Source organism: Crinia signifera, chromosome 4, assembly GCF_055691185.1.
Source record: "Crinia signifera chromosome 4, ASM5569118v1, whole genome shotgun sequence".
Taxonomy (NCBI): domain Eukaryota; kingdom Metazoa; phylum Chordata; class Amphibia; order Anura; family Myobatrachidae; genus Crinia; species Crinia signifera.
In genome coordinates, this window is record NC_139220.1 from 335,488,048 (window position 1) to 335,508,936 (window position 20,889).

At 43.7% G+C, this 20,889-nt stretch overlaps 1 protein-coding gene across 4 annotated transcripts in view; it reads right to left on the bottom strand.

The window, feature by feature from the left end:
- Window positions 1-426: 426 nt before the first annotated feature.
- The window catches only part of CAMTA2 (calmodulin binding transcription activator 2), a 116,613-nt gene continuing 96,150 nt past the window's right edge, over window positions 427-20,889 (bottom strand). For 2 of the 4 annotated variants that reach the window (XM_083185783.1, XM_083185784.1), the window contains exons 21-24: window positions 15,382-15,402; window positions 11,660-11,835; window positions 5,055-5,129; window positions 427-3,064 (exon numbers count right to left, since the gene is read on the bottom strand). In XM_083185783.1, the coding sequence (XP_083041909.1) occupies window positions 3,001-3,064; window positions 5,055-5,129; window positions 11,660-11,835; window positions 15,382-15,402 (336 nt within the window). In that variant the 3' untranslated portion in view covers window positions 427-3,000. Of the gene's footprint in view, window positions 3,157-5,054; window positions 5,130-11,659; window positions 11,836-15,381; window positions 15,403-20,889 lie in introns of all 4 variants that reach the window. The other 2 variants (XM_083185786.1, XM_083185785.1) reach the window with 2 other exon arrangements.

Below are 20,889 nucleotides of genomic sequence, written 5' to 3' on the forward strand. Positions count from 1 at the left end.
AGACCGTAAGCTATTGCCGCAGTGGAAACTGAGTATTGAAGAACTCACAGGTGGCGAAATTGATGCCACTTGTGTATTGTGAGACATGAACTGACTGAGGTCCTGGGGACAGAATTTGAGCACCTATGCCACAAATAAATAAAAAAGAAAATCATACCAAAATGCTAAATACTGTCTAAACCAGGGGGAATGCAACATTTGGTACTCCAGCTGCTGTGGAACCACAGATCCCAGCATGCCCTGCAACAGAGTATTGTATCTTTTGCAAGGCATGCTGGGATGGGTAGTCCTGCACGTGGCCAATTTTTGGAGCTCGTTATAAATAAAACCTAGAGACACATTTGTCTTTGCGGCCAGTGCAGCATCTTTAATGCAAACGGCTACAGATTCATGCAACAAGAAAGAACACGCAGGACAGACACGGGGTCAAATGGAGGAAAACGGTTTATCATTTCTTTCTTGCATTTTTTTTGTGTGAAAATGTTTGCGTGTGAAGCAGGCAATAAATTCTACATTTTCAGAAAATTTTATATTATATAATATTTACATATTTCATGCAAAAAAGATCCACCCCCTCCCGCCTTCCCCAGCGTTCTGTTCTTAAAAAATATTTTTTTTTACCCATTTTTTATTTTTAAATATACTTTATCCCATCCACTCTCGGTTATAGTGTTACGTCCAAGTTTTATTTTAAGATTTTCAAATATTTTCTCAATGACACTGAATTGTTGTTTTTTTTATACGTAAATGTTTTTTTTGTTTTTTTTGATTGTTTTTACTTTTTATACTTTTAGTGTTTTTGTCTGTACTTATTCAATGGTTACTGAGAAAATATACAGAAAGTAATAAAACAGCGTGGTAACGTATATATACATACAAAATTATCATAAAAATATAACAAAAAAAAAATAATATTCATGAATTGAATGAATTCAAAGACACTGGTCTCCTGGACAATATAAATACATAAAGATGGCATCCAGATGATACATCAACAGACAATAGGTGGGCACAAGGGGTCGGATGTATTGAGGTGTGAGTCCAGCGGCTGTTTCGGAATGCTGGCAAATTTTTAAAAAGACAATCGTTTACAAGGCAAAACCATTACCCCCTTAAAAAAAACCTCAAAGTTCGGCCTTGCATCCTGCATGGCTGCCCGCCTCGCACTGCATTACATCTGTCCCCACAACCAAATAAAAAATGTCTGCGTTTTTCAAAAATTTTTGCTCTCTAGTTTTTTTTCATACAAGGTGGTCTCCAACTGAGCGGTAAACCTACCCCCGAAGTTTGGCGATCGAAATGTTACACTAATTGGGGGTCAGGTACTCAGGCGATGACATTGACACAAAAATATTTGAAAAAACCCATGTCAATCTTGTACATGTCTACCTGCTGACTGTCTATCCCATGATCCAGAACCATAAAGATGAGGTCACACAGGAAAATAAAAGGGGGGGGGGGGGGGATTATATAATAAATATTCTTTCTTTCAGATCCATAAAATATTCAATTTGAAATATATATATATATATATATATTTGCATTTAACACATTCCGGGTTGGTAGAACCGGTTGGCGACTGAGCGGTCCGTTTCCTCCGTCACAACCTCGCATACATTCTCTTTCGCACGTCTAAGTAATATATTACTGCTTGCTGAGTGTAACATCTCTGTAATGTCACAGGCTCAGCAAAGGTGATAATGCCAAGAAATAAAATGTCATGTGAAATATTCGAGTTAATGGGAATATTTAAAAGCGCCGCCCGCCTACAGATCGCCCTCCTAACCGCCGATATGGGAGATCGGACCACGGAAATAAAATACTGCGATATAACGGCATGGCTGAAAAGCGCAGAAAGATTCCTATAATCATTACGCTGAATTAAGGAGCATATGAGCGCGCAATAAAATACTAAGCGCTCCGAAGGTGGATTCGCCGCTTCACGTGCAACACCGCAGTGCTCGTGTCTCATTCATCTGTGTGTGAATGTGCAGGATCAGCGGCAATGCTATTGGTGACTTATGTGCGTTTCTATAGAAACAAAAAGCAGGACCCTCCCCCCCCCCCCCTCTCAAATATATCTAACTCTACTGCAGCGCCAAAACGTCAGTAATAGTATAATGTGCGATCGCTGCAGGTGGCCTTCGCTGGTGGTTTCCTACAGGGGGCAGTGCAGCAGACGCCCGCGTCTCATCAGAAGCAGGGTAGGCCTAATACATCCCCGCACGCGCCTCCGCGAGTGTCACAACAACACCCACAGTATCACGTGGTAAAATATCTCGGATTATCAGTAAAAAAAGGAACAACAATACACATACATACACATAATATGAATTTCAAAGTGCATGAAATGACAGGAGTGAAATAAATAACGAAGCTGCCTGAGTGTGGGGCGAACATGATCCCTGACACAATGTACAGAAATATACATACATATATATACATATACACACAGCCCTATATATATCATTTTTTTTTAGACAGATATATACACGCACATACATTCGGATGCTATACTTTGGCATCCACACGATTTACATACATCCACATGCATAATAAGAAGGCGGAGCCACTGCGCGTGCACAGATCGGTCAGTGACACACACTTGGACGCGTATATGTGTGTCTGGCTTCTCATACACTGGTGCAGAACGTGCATAAATATATAGTCATCTGTACAAAGTAATATATATATATACACGTGCCGGCGTGTCAGTGTCAATAGCACATTTCCTACATACACACATTGCATTTAGCTTGGAGCAAGCTCAGTAAGAGGTACGAGTGATATCGAACATATACATCGGCGTATTCATGTACACAATCCACACATACGGAAATATATACATGCAGCCAAATATTGGGCTATATACAACATGCAGATACAGGACTATATACATTCACACGCACTCTCCCCGTGCGCTGTGATGAGGGTGCGGCAGGCGGTATGAAAGGAGCGTGCTCAGGATTATGGGGCGGGGCCGAGGGGGGGGGGGCAGGTTTAATTGGTCAGTCCCCTCTTCTGTAAACAATCGAGATCCTGGTTCTGCTTCATCTCCTTCATCCTGTTGGAGAGATGACCGGGAGACAGGGTGAGAGGTGCGGTTACATTACGGGATTCCTCCGGCGTCCAGCGACTTCTGGCCGTTGTCATTTTCTACAATTGTACAACATACTGTGTACCAATCACCAATATCTACATCTTAGTTCTTTACAAAGTTGTGTTATTTTGTAATTGATTAGAAGAATACACTTGTTGTTATCTGATCATTCCGTGACTGCGGATAATTCTCATTGGCTAGAAAAGTTTCTTTAGTTGAGAGAGAACAATAACTACAGTTGCTGATAAGGTTACAAACCCTGTCGGAATGTGTGATGTTCTGGCCATTTGTCAGGGAATATGAAGGATCTGAATAAAACTTTTCTGTCACTCATGGTCAGTGGTTGGGTGACGCCATTTATTGTCAGACAACTGTGTTTGCTCATAATGACAACAAAAACTACCCAAATAACCCTGATCAAAAGTTTACATATCCCAGTTCTTAATACTTTGTATTGCCCCTTTAACATCAATGACAGCTTGAAGTATTTTGTGGTAGTTGTGGATGAGGCTCTTTATGTTCTCAGATGGTAAAGCCGCCCGTTCTTCTTGGCAAAAAGCATCCAGCTCCTGTAAGTTCTTGGGCTGTCTTACATGAGCTGCACTTTTGAGATCTCCCCAGAGTGGCTCGATGATATTGAGGTCAGGAGACTGAGATGACCACTCCGGAACCTTCACTTTATTCTGCTGTAGCCAATGACAGGTGACTTGGCCTTGTGTTGGATCATTGTCATGTTGGAACGTCCAAGTACGTCCCATGCGCAGCTTCCGGGCTGATCAGTATTTTCTCATTCATCTTGCCATCAATTTTGACCAAGTTTCCAGTGCCTTTGTAGCTCACACATCCCCAAAACATCAGCGATCCACCTCCGTGTTTCACAGTAGGAATGGTGTACCTTTCATCATAAGCCTTGTTGACTCCTCTCCCAATGTAACGATTATGGTTGTGTCCAAAAAGTTCAATTTTGGTCTCATCACTCCAAATGACTTTGTTCCAGAAGCTTTGAGGCTTGTCTCGGTGCTGTTTGGAGTATTGTAAGCGGGATGCTTTGTGGTATTTGCGTAGTGAAGGCTTTCTTCTGGCCACTCGACCATGCAGCCATTTTTCTTCACATGCCTCCTTATTGTGCATCTTGAAACAACCAGACCACTTTTTTCCAAAGAGTCCTGTATTTCAGCTGAAGTTATTTGTGAATTTTTCTTTGCATCCTGAACAATTTTCATGTCAGTTGTGGCTGAACTTTTTGTTGGTCTACCTGTACGTGATTTGGTTTCCACAGAATCCCTCATTTCCCACTTCTTAATTAGAGTTTGAACACTGCTGATTGCCATTCTCAATTGCTTGGATATCTTTTTATATCCCTTTCCTGTTTTATACAGTTCAATTACCTTTTCCCACAGATCCTTTGACAGTTCTTTTGCTTTCCCCATGACTCAGAATCCAGACACATCAATGCAGCACTGGATGAAAGATGCAAGGGTCTTTCAGGAGACCAGAAACTCACTGCCCTTTTATACACACACACACACTGGTTACAAGCAAACAGATGACAGGTGAGGATGGTTACCTTTAGTAGCCATTCAAACCCATTTGTGTCAACTTTTGTGCATGTTATCAGGCCAAAATCTGCAGGGTGTGTAAACTTTTGATCAGGGTCATCTGGGTAGTTTCTGTTGTCATTGTGATTTGTCTGACAATAAATGGCGTCACCCAACCACTAACCTTGAGTGACAGAAAAGTGTGTGAGTTATCATTTATATTCTCTGACAAATGGCCAGAAAATCACAAATTCTGCTAGGGTATATAAATTTATCAGCACATCTGTAAGCCACATATACAACCCTCTCTTTCCTATATGATATCCCCAAAGTGTGGTCTCCTCACTGTAAGAACATTGTGTGTTGCCCCCCCCCCCCCCTCCCCAAACACTGGCAAGGCCCATTTTGCTAGTTACCTGTGCTGGCAGCGGCGAAGGAAGCGCATGATCTTGCGAGCAGCCTGGTCCTGCTTCTTGGTCAGAAACGAACCCCTAGGAGACATATGGGAAAGCTCAGTGCACGAGACAGAGATGATACCGCTGTGTACATATGGGATACAGTAAGCCGGGTTCCGTGTGATTGCTGCGTGTGGCTGCTATTTACACAGACCGCTAGCCAAGGCCACGCTCTGCGCAAGTACCTCCAGTCCGAGAGACAAATCTGCAGCTGCCCCTTATTTATTACCAGTTATTATATAGCGCACACATATTCCGCAGCGCTGTACAGAGAATATTATTACCAGTTATTATATAGCGCACACATATTCCGCAGCGCTGTACAGAGACTATTATTACCAGTTATTATATAGCGCACACATATTCCGCAGCGCTGTACAGGGAATATTATTACCAGTTATTATATAGCGCACACATATTCCGCAGTGCTGTACAGAGACTATTATTACCAGTTATTATATAGCGCACACATATTCCGCAGCGCTGTACAGGGAATATTATTACCAGTTATTATATAGCGCACACATAACCCGCAGTGCTGTACAGAGAATATTATTACCAGTTATTATATAGCGCACACATATTCCACAGCGCTGTACAGAGAATCTTATTACCAGTTATTATATAGCGCACACATATTCTGCAGTGCTGTACAGAGGATATTATTACCAGTTATTATATAGCACACACATATTCTGCAGCGCTGTACAGAGACTATTATTACCAGTTATTTATATAGCGCACACATATTCCGCAGTGCTGTACAGAGGATATTATTACCAGTTATTATATAGCGCACACATATTCCGCAGCGCTGTACAGAGACTATTACTACCAGTTATTTATATAGCACACACATATTCCGCAGCGCTGTACAGAGAATATTATTATTACCAGTTATTATATAGCGCACATATTCCGCAGCGCTGTACAGAGACTGTTATTACCAGTTATTATATAGCGCACACATATTCCGCAGCACTGTACAGAGACTATTATTAACAGTAATTATATAGCGCACACATATTCTGCAGCGCTGTACAGAGAATATTATTACCAGTTATTATATAGCGCACACATATTCCGCAGCGCTGTACAGAGAATATTATTACCAGTTATTATATAGCGCACACATATTCTGCAGTGCTGTACAGAGGATATTATTACCAGTTATTATATAGCACACACATATTCTGCAGCGCTGTACAGAGAATATTATTACCAGTTATTATATAGCACACACATATTCCGCAGCGCTGTACAGAGAATATTATTACCAGTTATCATATAGAGCACACATATTCCGCAGCACTGTACAGAGACTATTATTACCAGTTATTATATAGCGCACACATATACCGCAGTGCTGTACAGAGAATATTATTACCAGTTATTATATAGCGCACACATATTCCGCAGCGCTGTACAGAGACTGTTATTACCAGTTATTATATAGCGCACACATATTCCGCAGCGCTGTTCAGAGACTATTATTACCAGTTATCATATAGAGCACACATATTCCGCAGTGCTGTACAGAAAATATTATTACCAGTTATTATATAGCGCACACATATTCCGCAGCGCTGTACAGAGACTGTTATTACCAATTATTATATAGCGCACACATATTCCACAGCGCTGTACAGAGATTATTATTACCAATTATTATATAGCACACATATATTCCGCAGCGCTGTACAGAGACTATTATTACCAGTTATTATATAGCGCACACATATTCCGCAGCGCTGTACAGAGAATGTTATTACGTTATTATATAGCGCACACATATTCCGCAGAGCTGTACAGAGAATATTATTACCAGTTATATTATATAGTGCACACCTATTCCGCAGCGCTGTACAGAGAATATTATTACCAGTTATTTATATAGCGCACACATATTCCGCAGCGCTGTACAGAGATTATTATTACCAGTTATTTATATAGCGCACACATATTCCGCAGCGCTGTACAGAGAATATTATTACCAGTTATTATATAGCGCACACATATTCCGCAGCGCTGTACAGAGACTATTATTACCAGTTATTATATAGCGCACACATAGTCCGCAGCACTGTACAGAGATTATTACCAGTTATTATATAGCGCACACATATTCTGCAGTGCTTTACAGAGAATATTATTACCAGTTATTATATAGCGCACACATATTCCACAGCGCTGTACAGAGATTATTATTACCAATTATTATATAGCACACACATATTCCACAGCGCTGTACAGAGATTATTATTACCAGTTATTATATAGCGCACACATATTCCGCAGCGCTGTACAGAGATTATTATTACCAGTTATTATATAGCGCACACATATTCCACAGCGCTGTACAGAGATTATTATTACCAATTATTATATAGCACACATATATTCCGCAGCGCTATACAGAGACTATTATTACCAGTTATTATATAGCGCACACATATCCCGCAGCGCTGTACAGAGATTATTATTACCAGTTATTTATATAGCGCACACATATTCCGCAGCACTGTACAGAGATTATTAACAGTTATTATATAGCGCACACATATTCCGCAGCGCTGTACAGAGATTATTATTACCAGTTATTATATAGTGCACACATATTCCGCAGCGCTGTACAGAGATTATTATTACCAGTTATTATATAGCGCACACATATTCCACAGCGCTGTACAGAGAATATTATTACCAGTTATTTATATAGTGCACACATATTCCGCAGCGCTGTACAGAGACTATTATTACCAGTTATTATATAGTGCACACATATTCCGCAGCGCTGTACAGAGATTATTATTACCAGTTATTATATAGCGCACACATATTCCGCAGCGCTGTACAGAGATTATTATTACCAGTTATTTATATAGCACACATATTCCGCAGCGCTGTACAGAGAATATTATTACCAGCTAATATATAGCGCACACATATTCTGCAGCGCTGTACAGAGACTATTATTACCAGTTATTATATAGCGCACACATATTCCGCAGCGCTGTACAGAGACTATTATTACCAGTTATTTATATAGCGCACACATATTCCGCAACGCTGTACAGAGAATATTATTACCAGTTATTATATAGCACACACATATTCCGCAGCGCTGTACAGAGAATATTATTACCAGTTATTTATATAGCGCACACATATTCCGCCAAGCTGTACAGAGACTATTATTACCAGTTATTTATATAGCGCACACATATTCCGCCAAGCTGTACAGAGACTATTATTACCAGTTATTATATAGTGCACACATATTCCGCAGCGCTGTACAGAGACTATTATTACCAGTTATTATATAGAGCACACATATTCCGTAGCGCTGTACAGAGACTATTATTACCAGTTATTATGTAGCGCACACATATTCCGCAGCGCTGTACAGAGATTATTATTACCAGTTATTATATAGCACACACATAATCCGCAGCGCTGTACAGAGAATATTATTACCAGTTATTATATAGAGCACATATATTCCGCAGCGCTGTACAGAGACTATTAGTACCAGTAATTATATAGCGCACACATATTCCGCAGCGCTGTACAGAGATTATTACCAGTTATTATATAGCGCACACATATTCCGCAGCGATGTACAGAGACTATTATTACCAGTTATTATATAGCGCACACATATTCCGCAGCACCGTACAGAGACTATTATAACCAGTTATTTATATAGCGCATACATATTCAGCATCTCTGTACAGAGATTATTATTACCAGTTATTATATAGCGCACACATATTCCACAGTGCTGTACAGAGATTATTATTACCAATTATTATATAGCACACATATATTCCGCAGCGCTGTACAGAGACTATTATTACCAGTTATTATATAGCGCACACATATCCCGCAGCGCTGTACAGACATTATTATTACCAGTTATTTATATAGCGCACACATATTCCGCAGCACTGTACAGAGATTATTAACAGTTATTATATAGCGCACACATATTCCGCAGCGCTGTACAGAGATTATTATTACCAGTTATTATATAGTGCACACATATTCCGCAGCGCTGTACAGAGATTATTATTACCAGTTATTATATAGCGCACACATATTCCACAGCGCTGTACAGAGAATATTATTACCAGTTATTTGTATAGTGCACACATATTCCGCAGCGCTGTATAGAGACTATTATTACCAGTTATTATATAGTGCACACATATTCCGCAGCGCTGTACAGAGATTATTATTACCAGTTATTATATAGCGCACACATATTCCGCAGCGCTGTACAGAGATTATTATTACCAGTTATTTATATAGCACACATATTCCGCAGCGCTGTACAGAGAATATTATTACCAGCTAATATATAGCGCACACATATTCTGCAGCGCTGTACAGAGACTATTATTACCAGCTAATATATAGCGCACACATATTCCGCAGCGCTGTACAGAGATTATTACCAGTTATTATATAGCGCACACATATTCCGCAGCGATGTACAGAGACTATTATTACCAGTTATTATATAGCGCACACATATTCCGCAGCACCGTACAGAGACTATTATAACCAGTTATTTATATAGCGCACACATATTCCGCATCTCTGTACAGAGAATATTATTACCAGTTATTATATAGCGCACACATATTCCGCAGCGCTGTACAGAGACTATTATTACCAGTTATTATATAACATACTCATTCCGCAGCGCTGTACAGAGAATATTATTACCAGTTATTATATAGCGCACACATATCCCGCAGCGCTGTACAGAGAATATTATTACCAGTTATTATATAGCGCACACATATTCCGCAGCGCTGTACAGAGAACATTATTACCAGTTATTATATAGCGCACACATATTCCACAGCGCTGTACAGACTATTATTACCAGTTATTATATAGCGCTCACATATTCCGCAGCGCTGTACAGAGAATATTATTACCAGTTATTATATAGAGCATACATATTCCACAGCGCTGTACAGAGACTATTACCAGTTATTATATAGCGCACACATATTCCGCAGCGCTGTTCAGAGAATATTATTACCAGTTATGTATATAGCGCACACATATTCCGCAGCGCTGTACAGAGACTATTATTACCAGTCATTATATAGCGCACACATATTCCGCAGCGCTGTACAGAGATTATTATTACCAGTTATTATATAGAGCACACATATTCCACAGCGCTGTACAGAGACTATTATTACCAGTTATTATATAGCGCACACATATTCCCCAGCACTGTACAGAGAATATTATTACCAGTTATTTATATAGCGCACACATATTCCGCAGCGCCGTACAGAGAATATTATTACCAGTTATTATATAGCGCACACATATTCTGCAGTGCTGTACAGAGAATATTATTACCAGTTATTATATAGCGCACACATATTCTGCAGTGCTGTACAGAGACTATTATTACCAGTTATTATATAGCGCACACATATTCCGCAGCGCTGTACAGAGACTATTATTACCAGTTATTATATAGCGCACACATATTCCACAGCGCTGTGCAGAGACTATTATTACCAGTTATTTATATAGTGCACACATATTCCGCAGCACTGTACAGAGACTATTATTACCAGTTATTATATAGCACACATATTCCGCAGCGCTGTACAGAGAATATTATTACCAGTTATTATATAGCGCACACATATTCCGCAGCGCTGTACAGAGACTATTACCAGTTAATATATAGCGCACACATATTCCACAGCGCTGTACAGAGAATATTATTACCAGTTATTTATATAGCGCACACATATTCTGCAGCGCTGTACAGAGATTATTATTACCAGTTATTATATAGCGCACACATATTCTGCAGCGCTGTACAGAGAATATTATTACCAGTTATTATATAGTGCACACATATTCCGAAGCGCTGTACAGAGACTATTATTACCAGTTATTATATAGCGCATACATATTCTGCAGCGCTGTACAGAGACTATTATTACCAGTTATTATATAGCGCACACATATTCCGCAGCGCTGTACAGAGATTATTATTACCAGTTATTATATAGCGCACACATATTCCGCAGCGCTGTACAGAGAATATTATTACCAGTTATTATATAGCGCACACATATTCTGCAGCGCTGTACAGAGATTATTATTACCAGTTATTATATAGCGCACACATATTCCACAGCACTGTACAGAGAATATTATTACCAGTTATTATATAGTGCACACATATTCTGCAGCACTGTACAGAGACTATTATTACCAGTTATTATATAGCGCACACATATTCCGCAGTGCTGGGCATAGATTATTATTACCAGTTAATATATAGCGCACACATATTCCACAGCGCTGTACAGAGAATATTTGAACATTCCAGGGTTAAATTTTGTTGGGAGCCAATGAACCTACCAGTATAAATTAGGATTGTGGGGGGAAACCGGAGTACCTGGAGGAAATCCATGCAATCACAGGGAGAACATGCAAACTCCACACAGTTCTGGCCATGGTGGCACTTTTGGTGTTGGAAGCAGACACCAGTATAACGGCCAATTACTCACCTGATACGATGTTGCAGACTGGGGCCCCCGCGAGACCCTTCTCTATAGCTGCGATAACATTGCTGAATCAGCACCGCGGCCCGGCGACTCTGCTGGAAACGTTTCTGTTCGTAGTAGCTGCGGAACTTGGACTGGATCAAGATGGCTGCCTGCGTCATCTTCTTGTACAGGGCGTACTAGGTAAAGAAACACAAAGTCATTACACTGTAATGGGACGTCATTGTACAGGTCAGTGCCCGCTGACACACTGAAGGTCCATTCTACCACCATCTATCGCCGCATCCATACTTCCACTCATGTGACATTATTACGCAGCCCACAGGTTATAATAGTCTGGGGATCACATACGTGCAGGGGTCATTCCCACAGGTTCAATTACATCCAAACAATGATTTCCATACAGAAAGTCCAGCAATTGCAGCTTCCTAGAAATAATGACTTAATTATAAGTTCCCCACCATGACTCTGCCACCTGTGTGCAATCCTCAGCTACCGTGTCCCTGCCACCAGTGTGCAATCCTCAGCTACCATGACTCTGCCACCAGTGTGCAATCCTCAGCTACCATGACTCTGCCACCAGTGTGCAATCCTCAACTACCGTGACTCTGCCACCTGTGTGCAATCCTCAGCTACCGTGACTCTGCCACCTGTGTGCAATCCTCAGCTACCGTGACTCTGCCACCTGTGTGCAATCCTCAGCTACCGTGACTCTGCCACCAGTGTGCAATCCTCAGCTACCGTGTCCCTGCCATCTGTGTGCAATCCTCAGCTACCGTGACTCTGCCACCTGTGTGCAATTCTCAGATACTGTGACTCTGCCACCTGTGTGCAATCCTCAGCTACCATGACTCTGCCACCTATGTGCAATCCTCAGCTACCATGACTCTGCCACCTGTGTGCAATCCTCAGCTACCATGACTCTGCCACCTGTGTGCAATCCTCAGCTACCGTGATCCTGCCACCTGTGTGCAATCCTCAGCTACCGTGACTGCCACCTGTGTGCAATCCTCAGCTACCATGACTCTGCCACCTGTGTGCAATCCTCAGCTACCGTGACTCTGCCACCTGTGTGCAATCCTCAGCTACCGTGACTCTGTCACCTGTGTGCAATCCTCAGCTACCATGACTCTGCCACCTGTGTGCAATCCTCAGCTACCGTGACCCTGCCACCTGTGTGCAATCCTCAGCTACCGTGACCCTGCCACCTGTGTGCAATCCTCATTTACCGTGACTCTGCCACCTGTGTGCAATCCTCAGCTACCATGACTCTGCCACCTGTGTGCAATGCTCAGCTACTGTGACTCTGCCACCTGTGTGCAATCCTCAGGTACCGTGACTCTGCCACCAGTGTGCAATCCTCAGCTACCGTGTCCCTGCCACCAGTGTGCAATCCTCAGGTACCGTGACTCTGCCACCTGTGTGCAATCCTCAGCTACCGTGATCCTGCCACCTGTGTGCAATCCTCAGCTACCGTGACTGCCACCTGTGTGCAATCCTCAGCTACCATGACTCTGCCACCTGTGTGCAATCCTCAGCTACCGTGACTCTGCCACCTGTGTGCAATCCTCAGCTACCGTGACTCTGCCACCTGTGTGCAATCCTCAGCTACCGTGACTCTGTCACCTGTGTGCAATCCTCAGCTACCATGACTCTGCCACCTGTGTGCAATCCTCAGCTACCGTGACCCTGCCACCTGTGTGCAATCCTCATTTACCGTGACTCTGCCACCTGTGTGCAATCCTCAGCTACCATGAATCTGCCACCTGTGTGCAATGCTCAGCTACTGTGACTCTGCCACCTGTGTACAATCCTCAGGTACCGTGACTCTGCCACCAGTGTGCAATCCTCAGCTACCGTGTCCCTGCCACCAGTGTGCAATCCTCAGGTACCGTGACTCTGCCACCTGTGTGCAATCCTCAGCTACCGTGTCCCTGCCACCTGTGTGCAATCCTCAGCTACCGTGTCCCTGCCACCAGTGTGCAATCCTCAGCTACCGTGTCCCTGCCACCAGTGTGCAATCCTCAGCTACCGTGTCTCTGCCACCAGTGCGCAATCCTCAGCTACCGTGTCCCTGCCACCAGTGTGCAATCCTCAGTTACTGTGACTCTGCCACCAGTGTGCAATCCTCAGCTACCGTGTCCCTGCCACCAGTGTGCAATCCTCAGCTACCGTGACTCTGCCTCCAGTGCGCAATCCTCAGTTACCGTGTCCCTGCCACCAGTGTGCAATCCTCAGTTACTGTGACTCTGCCACCTGTGTGCAATCCTCAGCTACTGTGACCCTGCCACCAGTGTGCAATCCTCAGCTACCGTGTCCCTGCCATCTGTGTGCAATCCTCAGCTACCGTGTCCCTGCCACCTGTGTGCAGAGAGGCGGCCAGCGATGTCTCACCTGAACACAGCAGCGGTGGCACGTGTGATGACCCAGCGACTGGGCGACAGATTCTCACCATGTAGGTGAGATGCACAGGGATGGTCATTGTAGCGCACAAGCATGCAATCTGCGCACTGTACATGTGATTTATCGCAGAAATTGCATGACAAGTGCCCGGATTGCATGTATATAACACACCGGTGGCTATCCAACAATTGGTTATAGAATATAGCCAATGCTGAACTCCATGTGGTGATTATATCCGGATAGTTTCATCACTAAGCGCAGTTCTGATTGTCCAATGTCCGGCAAGGCCAAGAAAAAAGTCCATAAAAAATGCAATAAAAAAGAACAAAAGAATAGAAAAAGTATATATATAAATACATGTATACTGGATCCCTACTGCTATCAGATGCAGAGGTGGATTTAGAGGTGTACAGTACTTGCTTTTTCAGGCAGGCAGATACGGGATCCTGTTCTGGAGCTCCAGAAAGTATGGTGGGGATAATATAAAGCTGTACTCCCATGTAAATATACTTACATGGGCGTTCTATTGAAGACGGGCTGTTGCCCATAGCAACCAGCCAGTTTCTACTTCTTAATTATTTAGCACCTTCTAGAAGATGCTAGAAATAATCTGATTGGTTGCTATTGGCAACATCCCAAGTGTCACCTCAGGTAACGTGGTGACATGTAATTGGGGGGACGTTAGTCATTCTTAGACAAGGTAAATTGTCCAATCAGGTACAGTCAGTATACAAAGCCATATATATATTAGTGCCGCTTCATCTTTTGCTCGCTCTCTCTCTCTCTATATATATATATACACACTGAGTCCGCAGTAGCCGCACAACACTTTCACTGGTTATGGCGTCCGTGCAAGGTTATTATTATATAGTTCCACAACCAGGATGCCAGAAATTGGAAGAACCAGCACCAGACTGTAATTTATATCCAAGAATAGAAGAAGCTTTATGCAAAAGTCCTGATAATAACAGTGGCAGATACAGCAGTTAGTAGGACTATGTGAGTCCACACACTCAGGCAGCAATAACAGTATACTTTACTGATGGGGCTCCATGGCCAATGCGTCCCTTGACGGCCCGTTTCGGTGCAACCTGCACCTTTCTCAAAGGGGGACAAATGCCTGGTCCTGGTGCTCTTGCGGGTGCTTGTGGTATAGGACTATATATATATATATATATATATATATATATATATATATATATATATATATATATATATATATACACACACACACACACACAAACACATACACATACATAATACATACATACATCTACCAATAAGAAAAGGTTACTCTGTTACCAGCACAATGAGACCATTACCTTCAGTGCAATCCATGTCAGCTTGCAAAGGAAGAAGGTTTAGATTAGTTGATAGCAAAAACTGAGCCGTACAGTATGTGATGTAGAATCCTCCACTACAACATGTGAGAACTGCTTGTTGGTGTAATCATTACACCTCCTCCAAGTCTAACAGTGTGTTGTCTTCAGTCAACAACACGATCACGTCTATGCTCCTCTCCACCACTCGATGATGTCTATACTCCTCTCCACCACAATCATGTCTATACTCCTCTCCACCACAATCATGTCTATACTCCTCTCCACCACAATCATGTCTATACTCCTCTCCACCACAATCATGTCTATACTCCTCTCCACCACAATCATGTCTATACTCCTCTCCACCACAATCATGTCTATACTCCTCTCCACCACAATCATGTCTATACTCCTCTCCACCACAATCATGTCTATACTCCTCTCCACCACTCGATCACGTCTATGCTCCTCTCCACCACTCGATGATGTCTATGCTCCTCTCCACCACTCGATCACGTCTATGCTCCTCTCCACCACTCGATCACGTCTATGCTCCTCTCCACCACACAATCATGCCTATGCTCCTCTCCACCACACAATCATGTCTATATGCCTTTCCACCACACGATCATGTCTATACTCCTCTCCACCACACGATCATGTCTATACGCCTCTCCACCACACGATCATGTCTATATGCCTCTCCACCACTCGATCATGTCTATACTCCTCTCCACCACACGATGATGTCTATACTCCTCTCCACCACACGATGATGTCTATACTCCTCTCCACCACTCGATCATGTCTATACTCCTCTCCACCACACGATCATGTCTATACTCCTCTCCACCACACAATCATGTCTATACTCCTCTCCACCACTCAATGATGTCTATACTCCTCTCCACCACACAATAATGTCTATACTCCTCTCCACCACAGGATCATGTCTATACTCCTCTCCACCACACGATGATGTCTATACTCCTCTCCACCACACGATGATGTCTATACTCCTCTTCACCACACGATCATGTCTATACTCCTCTCCACCACACAATCATGTCTATACTCCTCTCCACCACACGATGATGTCTATACTCCTCTCCACCACACGATCATGTCTATACTCCTCTCCACCACACGATCATGTCTATACTCCTTTCCACCACACGATCATGTCTATACTCCTCTCCACCACTCAATGATGTCTATACTCGTCTCCACCACACAATCATGTCTATACTCCTCTCCACCACACGATCATGTCTATACTCCTCTCCACCACACAATGATGTCTATACTCCTCTCCACCACTCAATGATGTCTATACTCCTCTCCACCACACGATCATGTCTATACTCCTCTCCACCACTCGATCATGTCTATACTCCTCTCCACCACACGATGATGTCTATACTCCTCTCCACCACACAATCATGTCTATACTCCTCTCCACCACACGATGATATCTATACTCCTCTCCACCACACGATGATGTCTATAATCCTCTCCACCACACAATCATGTCTATACTCCTCTCCACCACACGATGATATCTATACTCCTCTCCACCACACGATGATGTCTATAATCCTCTCCACCACACAATCATGTCTATACTCCTCTCCACCACACGATGATGTCTATACTCCTCTCCACCACTCAATGATGTCTATACTCCTCTCCACCACACGATGATGTCTATACTCCTCTCCACCACACGATCATGTCTATGCTCCTCTCCACCACACAATCATGTCTATGCTCCTCTCCACCACTCGATGATGTCTATGTCCTCTCCACCACACGATCATGTCTATACTCCTCTCCACCAGACGATCATGTCTATACTCCTCTCCACCACACGATCATGTCTATATTCCTCTCCACCACACGATCATGTCTATACTCCTCTCCACCACACGATCATGTCTATACTCCTCTCCACCACACGATCATGTCTATACTCCTCTCCACCACACAATCATGTCTATACTCCTCTCCACCACACAATCATGTCTATACTCCTCTCCACCACACGATCATGTCTATGCTCCTCTCCACCACACAATCATGTCTATACTCCTCTCCACCACACAATCATGTCTATACTCCTCTCCACCACACGATGATGTCTATACTCCTCTCCACCACACGATCATGTCTATACTCCTCTCCACCACACGATCATGTCTATGCTCCTCTCCACCACACGATCATGTCTATACTCCTCTCCACCACTCAATGATGTCTATACTCCTCTCCACCACACAATCATTTCTATACTCCTCTCCCCCACACGATGATGTCTATACTCCTCTCCACCACACGATGATGTCAATACTCCACTCCACCACACGATCATGTCTATACTCCACTCCACCACACGATCATGTCTATACTCCTCTCCACCACACAATCATGTCTATGCTCCTCTCCACCACTCGATGATGTCTATACTCCTCTCCACCACTCGATGATGTCTATGCTCCTCTCCACCACACGATCATGTCTATGTCCTCTCCACCACACGATCATGTCTATACTCCTCTCCACCACACGATCATGTCTATACTCCTCTCCACCACTTGATGATGTCTATATTCCTCTCCACCACACGATCATGTCTATATTCCTCTCCACCACACGATCATGTCTATATTCCTCTCCACCACACGATCATGTCTATACTCCTCTCCACCACACGATCATGTCTATACGCCTCTCCACCACACAATCATGTCTATACTCCTCTCCACCACTCGATGATGTCTATACTCCTCTCCACCACTCGATCATGTCTATACTCCTCTCCACCACACAATCATGTCTATACTCCTCTCCACCACACGATCATGTCTATACTCCTCCCCACCACTCGATGATGTCTATACGCCTCTCCACCACACGATCATGTCTATACGCCTCTCCACCACTCGATCATGTCTATTTCCTCTCCACCACACGATCATGTCTATACTCCTCTCCACCACACGATCATGTCTATGCTCCTCTCCACTGCACGATCATGTCTATGCTCCTCTCCACCACACGATCATGTCGATGTCCTCTCCACTCCATGAATATGTCTATAATCCTCTCCACCACACGAACATGTCGATACTCCCCTCCACCACTTGATCATGTCTATGTCCTCTCCACCACACGATCATGTCTATACTCCTCTCCACCACTCGATGTCTATACTCCTCTCCACCACACGATCATGTCTATATGCCTCTCCACCACACAATCATGTCTATACTCCTCTCCACCACTCGATGATGTCTATACCCCTCTCCCCCACTCGATCATGTCAATACTCCTCTCCACCACACAATTATGTCTATACGCCTCTCCACCACACAATCATGTCTATACGCCTCTCCACCACTCGATGATGTCTATACCCCTCTCCACCACTCGATCATGTCTATACTCCTCTCCACCACACAATCATGTCTATACTCCTCTCCACCACACAATCATGTCTATACTCCTCTCCACCACACAATCATGTCTATACTCCTTTCCACCACTCGATGATGTCTATACGCCTCTCCACCACTCGATCATGTCTATACGCCTCTCCACCACTTGATCATGTCTATACTCCTCTCCACCACATGAATATGTCTATACTCCTCTCCACCACACGAACATGGCTATACGCCTCTCCACCACACAATCATGTCTATACTCCTCTCCACCACTCGATGATGTCTATACTCCTCTCCACCACACGATCATGTCTATATACCTCTCCACCACACAATCATGTCTATACTCCTCTCCACCACTCGATGATGTCTATACGCCTCTCCACCACTCGATGATGTCTATACGCCTCTCCACCACTCGATCATGTCTATACGCCTCTCCACCACTCGATCATGTCTATACGCCTCTCCACCACTCGATCATGTCTATACGCCTCTCCACCACTCGATCATGTCTATACGCCTCTCCACCACTCGATCATGTCTATACGCCTCTCCACCACTCAATCATGTCTATACGCCTCTCCACCACACAATCATGTCTATACTCCTCTCCACCACACGATCATGTCTATACTCCTCCCCACCACTCGATGATGTCTATACGCCTCTCCACCACACGATCATGTCTATACGCCTCTCCACCACTCGATCATGTCTATTTCCTCTCCACCACACGATCATGTCTATACTCCTCTCCACCACACGATCATGTCTATGCTCCTCTCCACCACACGATCATGTCGATGTCCTCTCCACCCCATGAATATGTCTATAATCCTCTCCACCACACGAACATGTCGATACTCCTCTCCACCACTCGATGATGTCTATACTCCTCTCCACCGCACGATCATGTCTATACGCCTCTCCACCACACAATCATGTCTATACTCCTCTCCACCACTCGATGATGTCTATACCCCTCTCCACCACTCGATCATGTCAATACTCCTCTCCACCACACAATCATGTCTATACGCCTCTCCACCACACAATTATGTCTATACGCCTCTCCACCACTCGATGATGTCTATACCCCTCTCCACCACTCGATCATGTCTATACTCCTCTCCACCACACAATCATGTCTATACTCCTCTCCACCACACAATCATGTCTATACTCCTTTCCACCACACAATCATGTCTATACTCCTTTCCACCACTCGATGATGTCTATACGCCTCTCCACCACTCGATCATGTCTATACGCCTCTCCACCACTTGATCATGTCTATACTCCTCTCCACCACATGAATATGTCTATACTCCTCTCCACCACACGAACATGGCTATACGCCTCTCCACCACACAATCATGTCTATACTCCTCTCCACCACTCGATGATGTCTATACGCCTCTCCACCACACGATCATGTCTATATACCTCTCCACCACACAATCATGTCTATACTCCTCTCCACCACTCGATGATAATACGCCTCTCCACCACTCGATGATGTCTATATGCCTCTCCACCACTCGATCATGTCTATACGCCTCTCCACCACTCGATCATGTCTATACGCCTCTCCACCACTCGATCATGTCTATACGCCTATCCACCACTCAATCATGTCTATACGCCTCTCCACCACACAATCATGTCTATACGCCTCTCCACCACACAATCGTGTCTATACTCCTCTCCACCACTCGATGATGTCTATACGCCTCTCCACCACTCGATCATGTCTATACTCCTCTCCACCACACAATCATGTCTATACTCCTCTCCACTACTCGATGTTGTCTATATGCCTCTCCACCACTCGATGATGTCTATATGCCTCTCCACCACTCGATCATGTCTATACGCCTCTCCACCACTCAATCATGTCTATACTCCTCTCCACCACTCGATCATGTCTATACGCCTCTCCACCACTCAATCATGTCTATACGCCTCTCCACCACACAATCGTGTCTATACTCCTCTCCACCACTTGATGATGTCTATACGCCTCTCCACCACTTGATGATGTCTATACGCCTCTCCA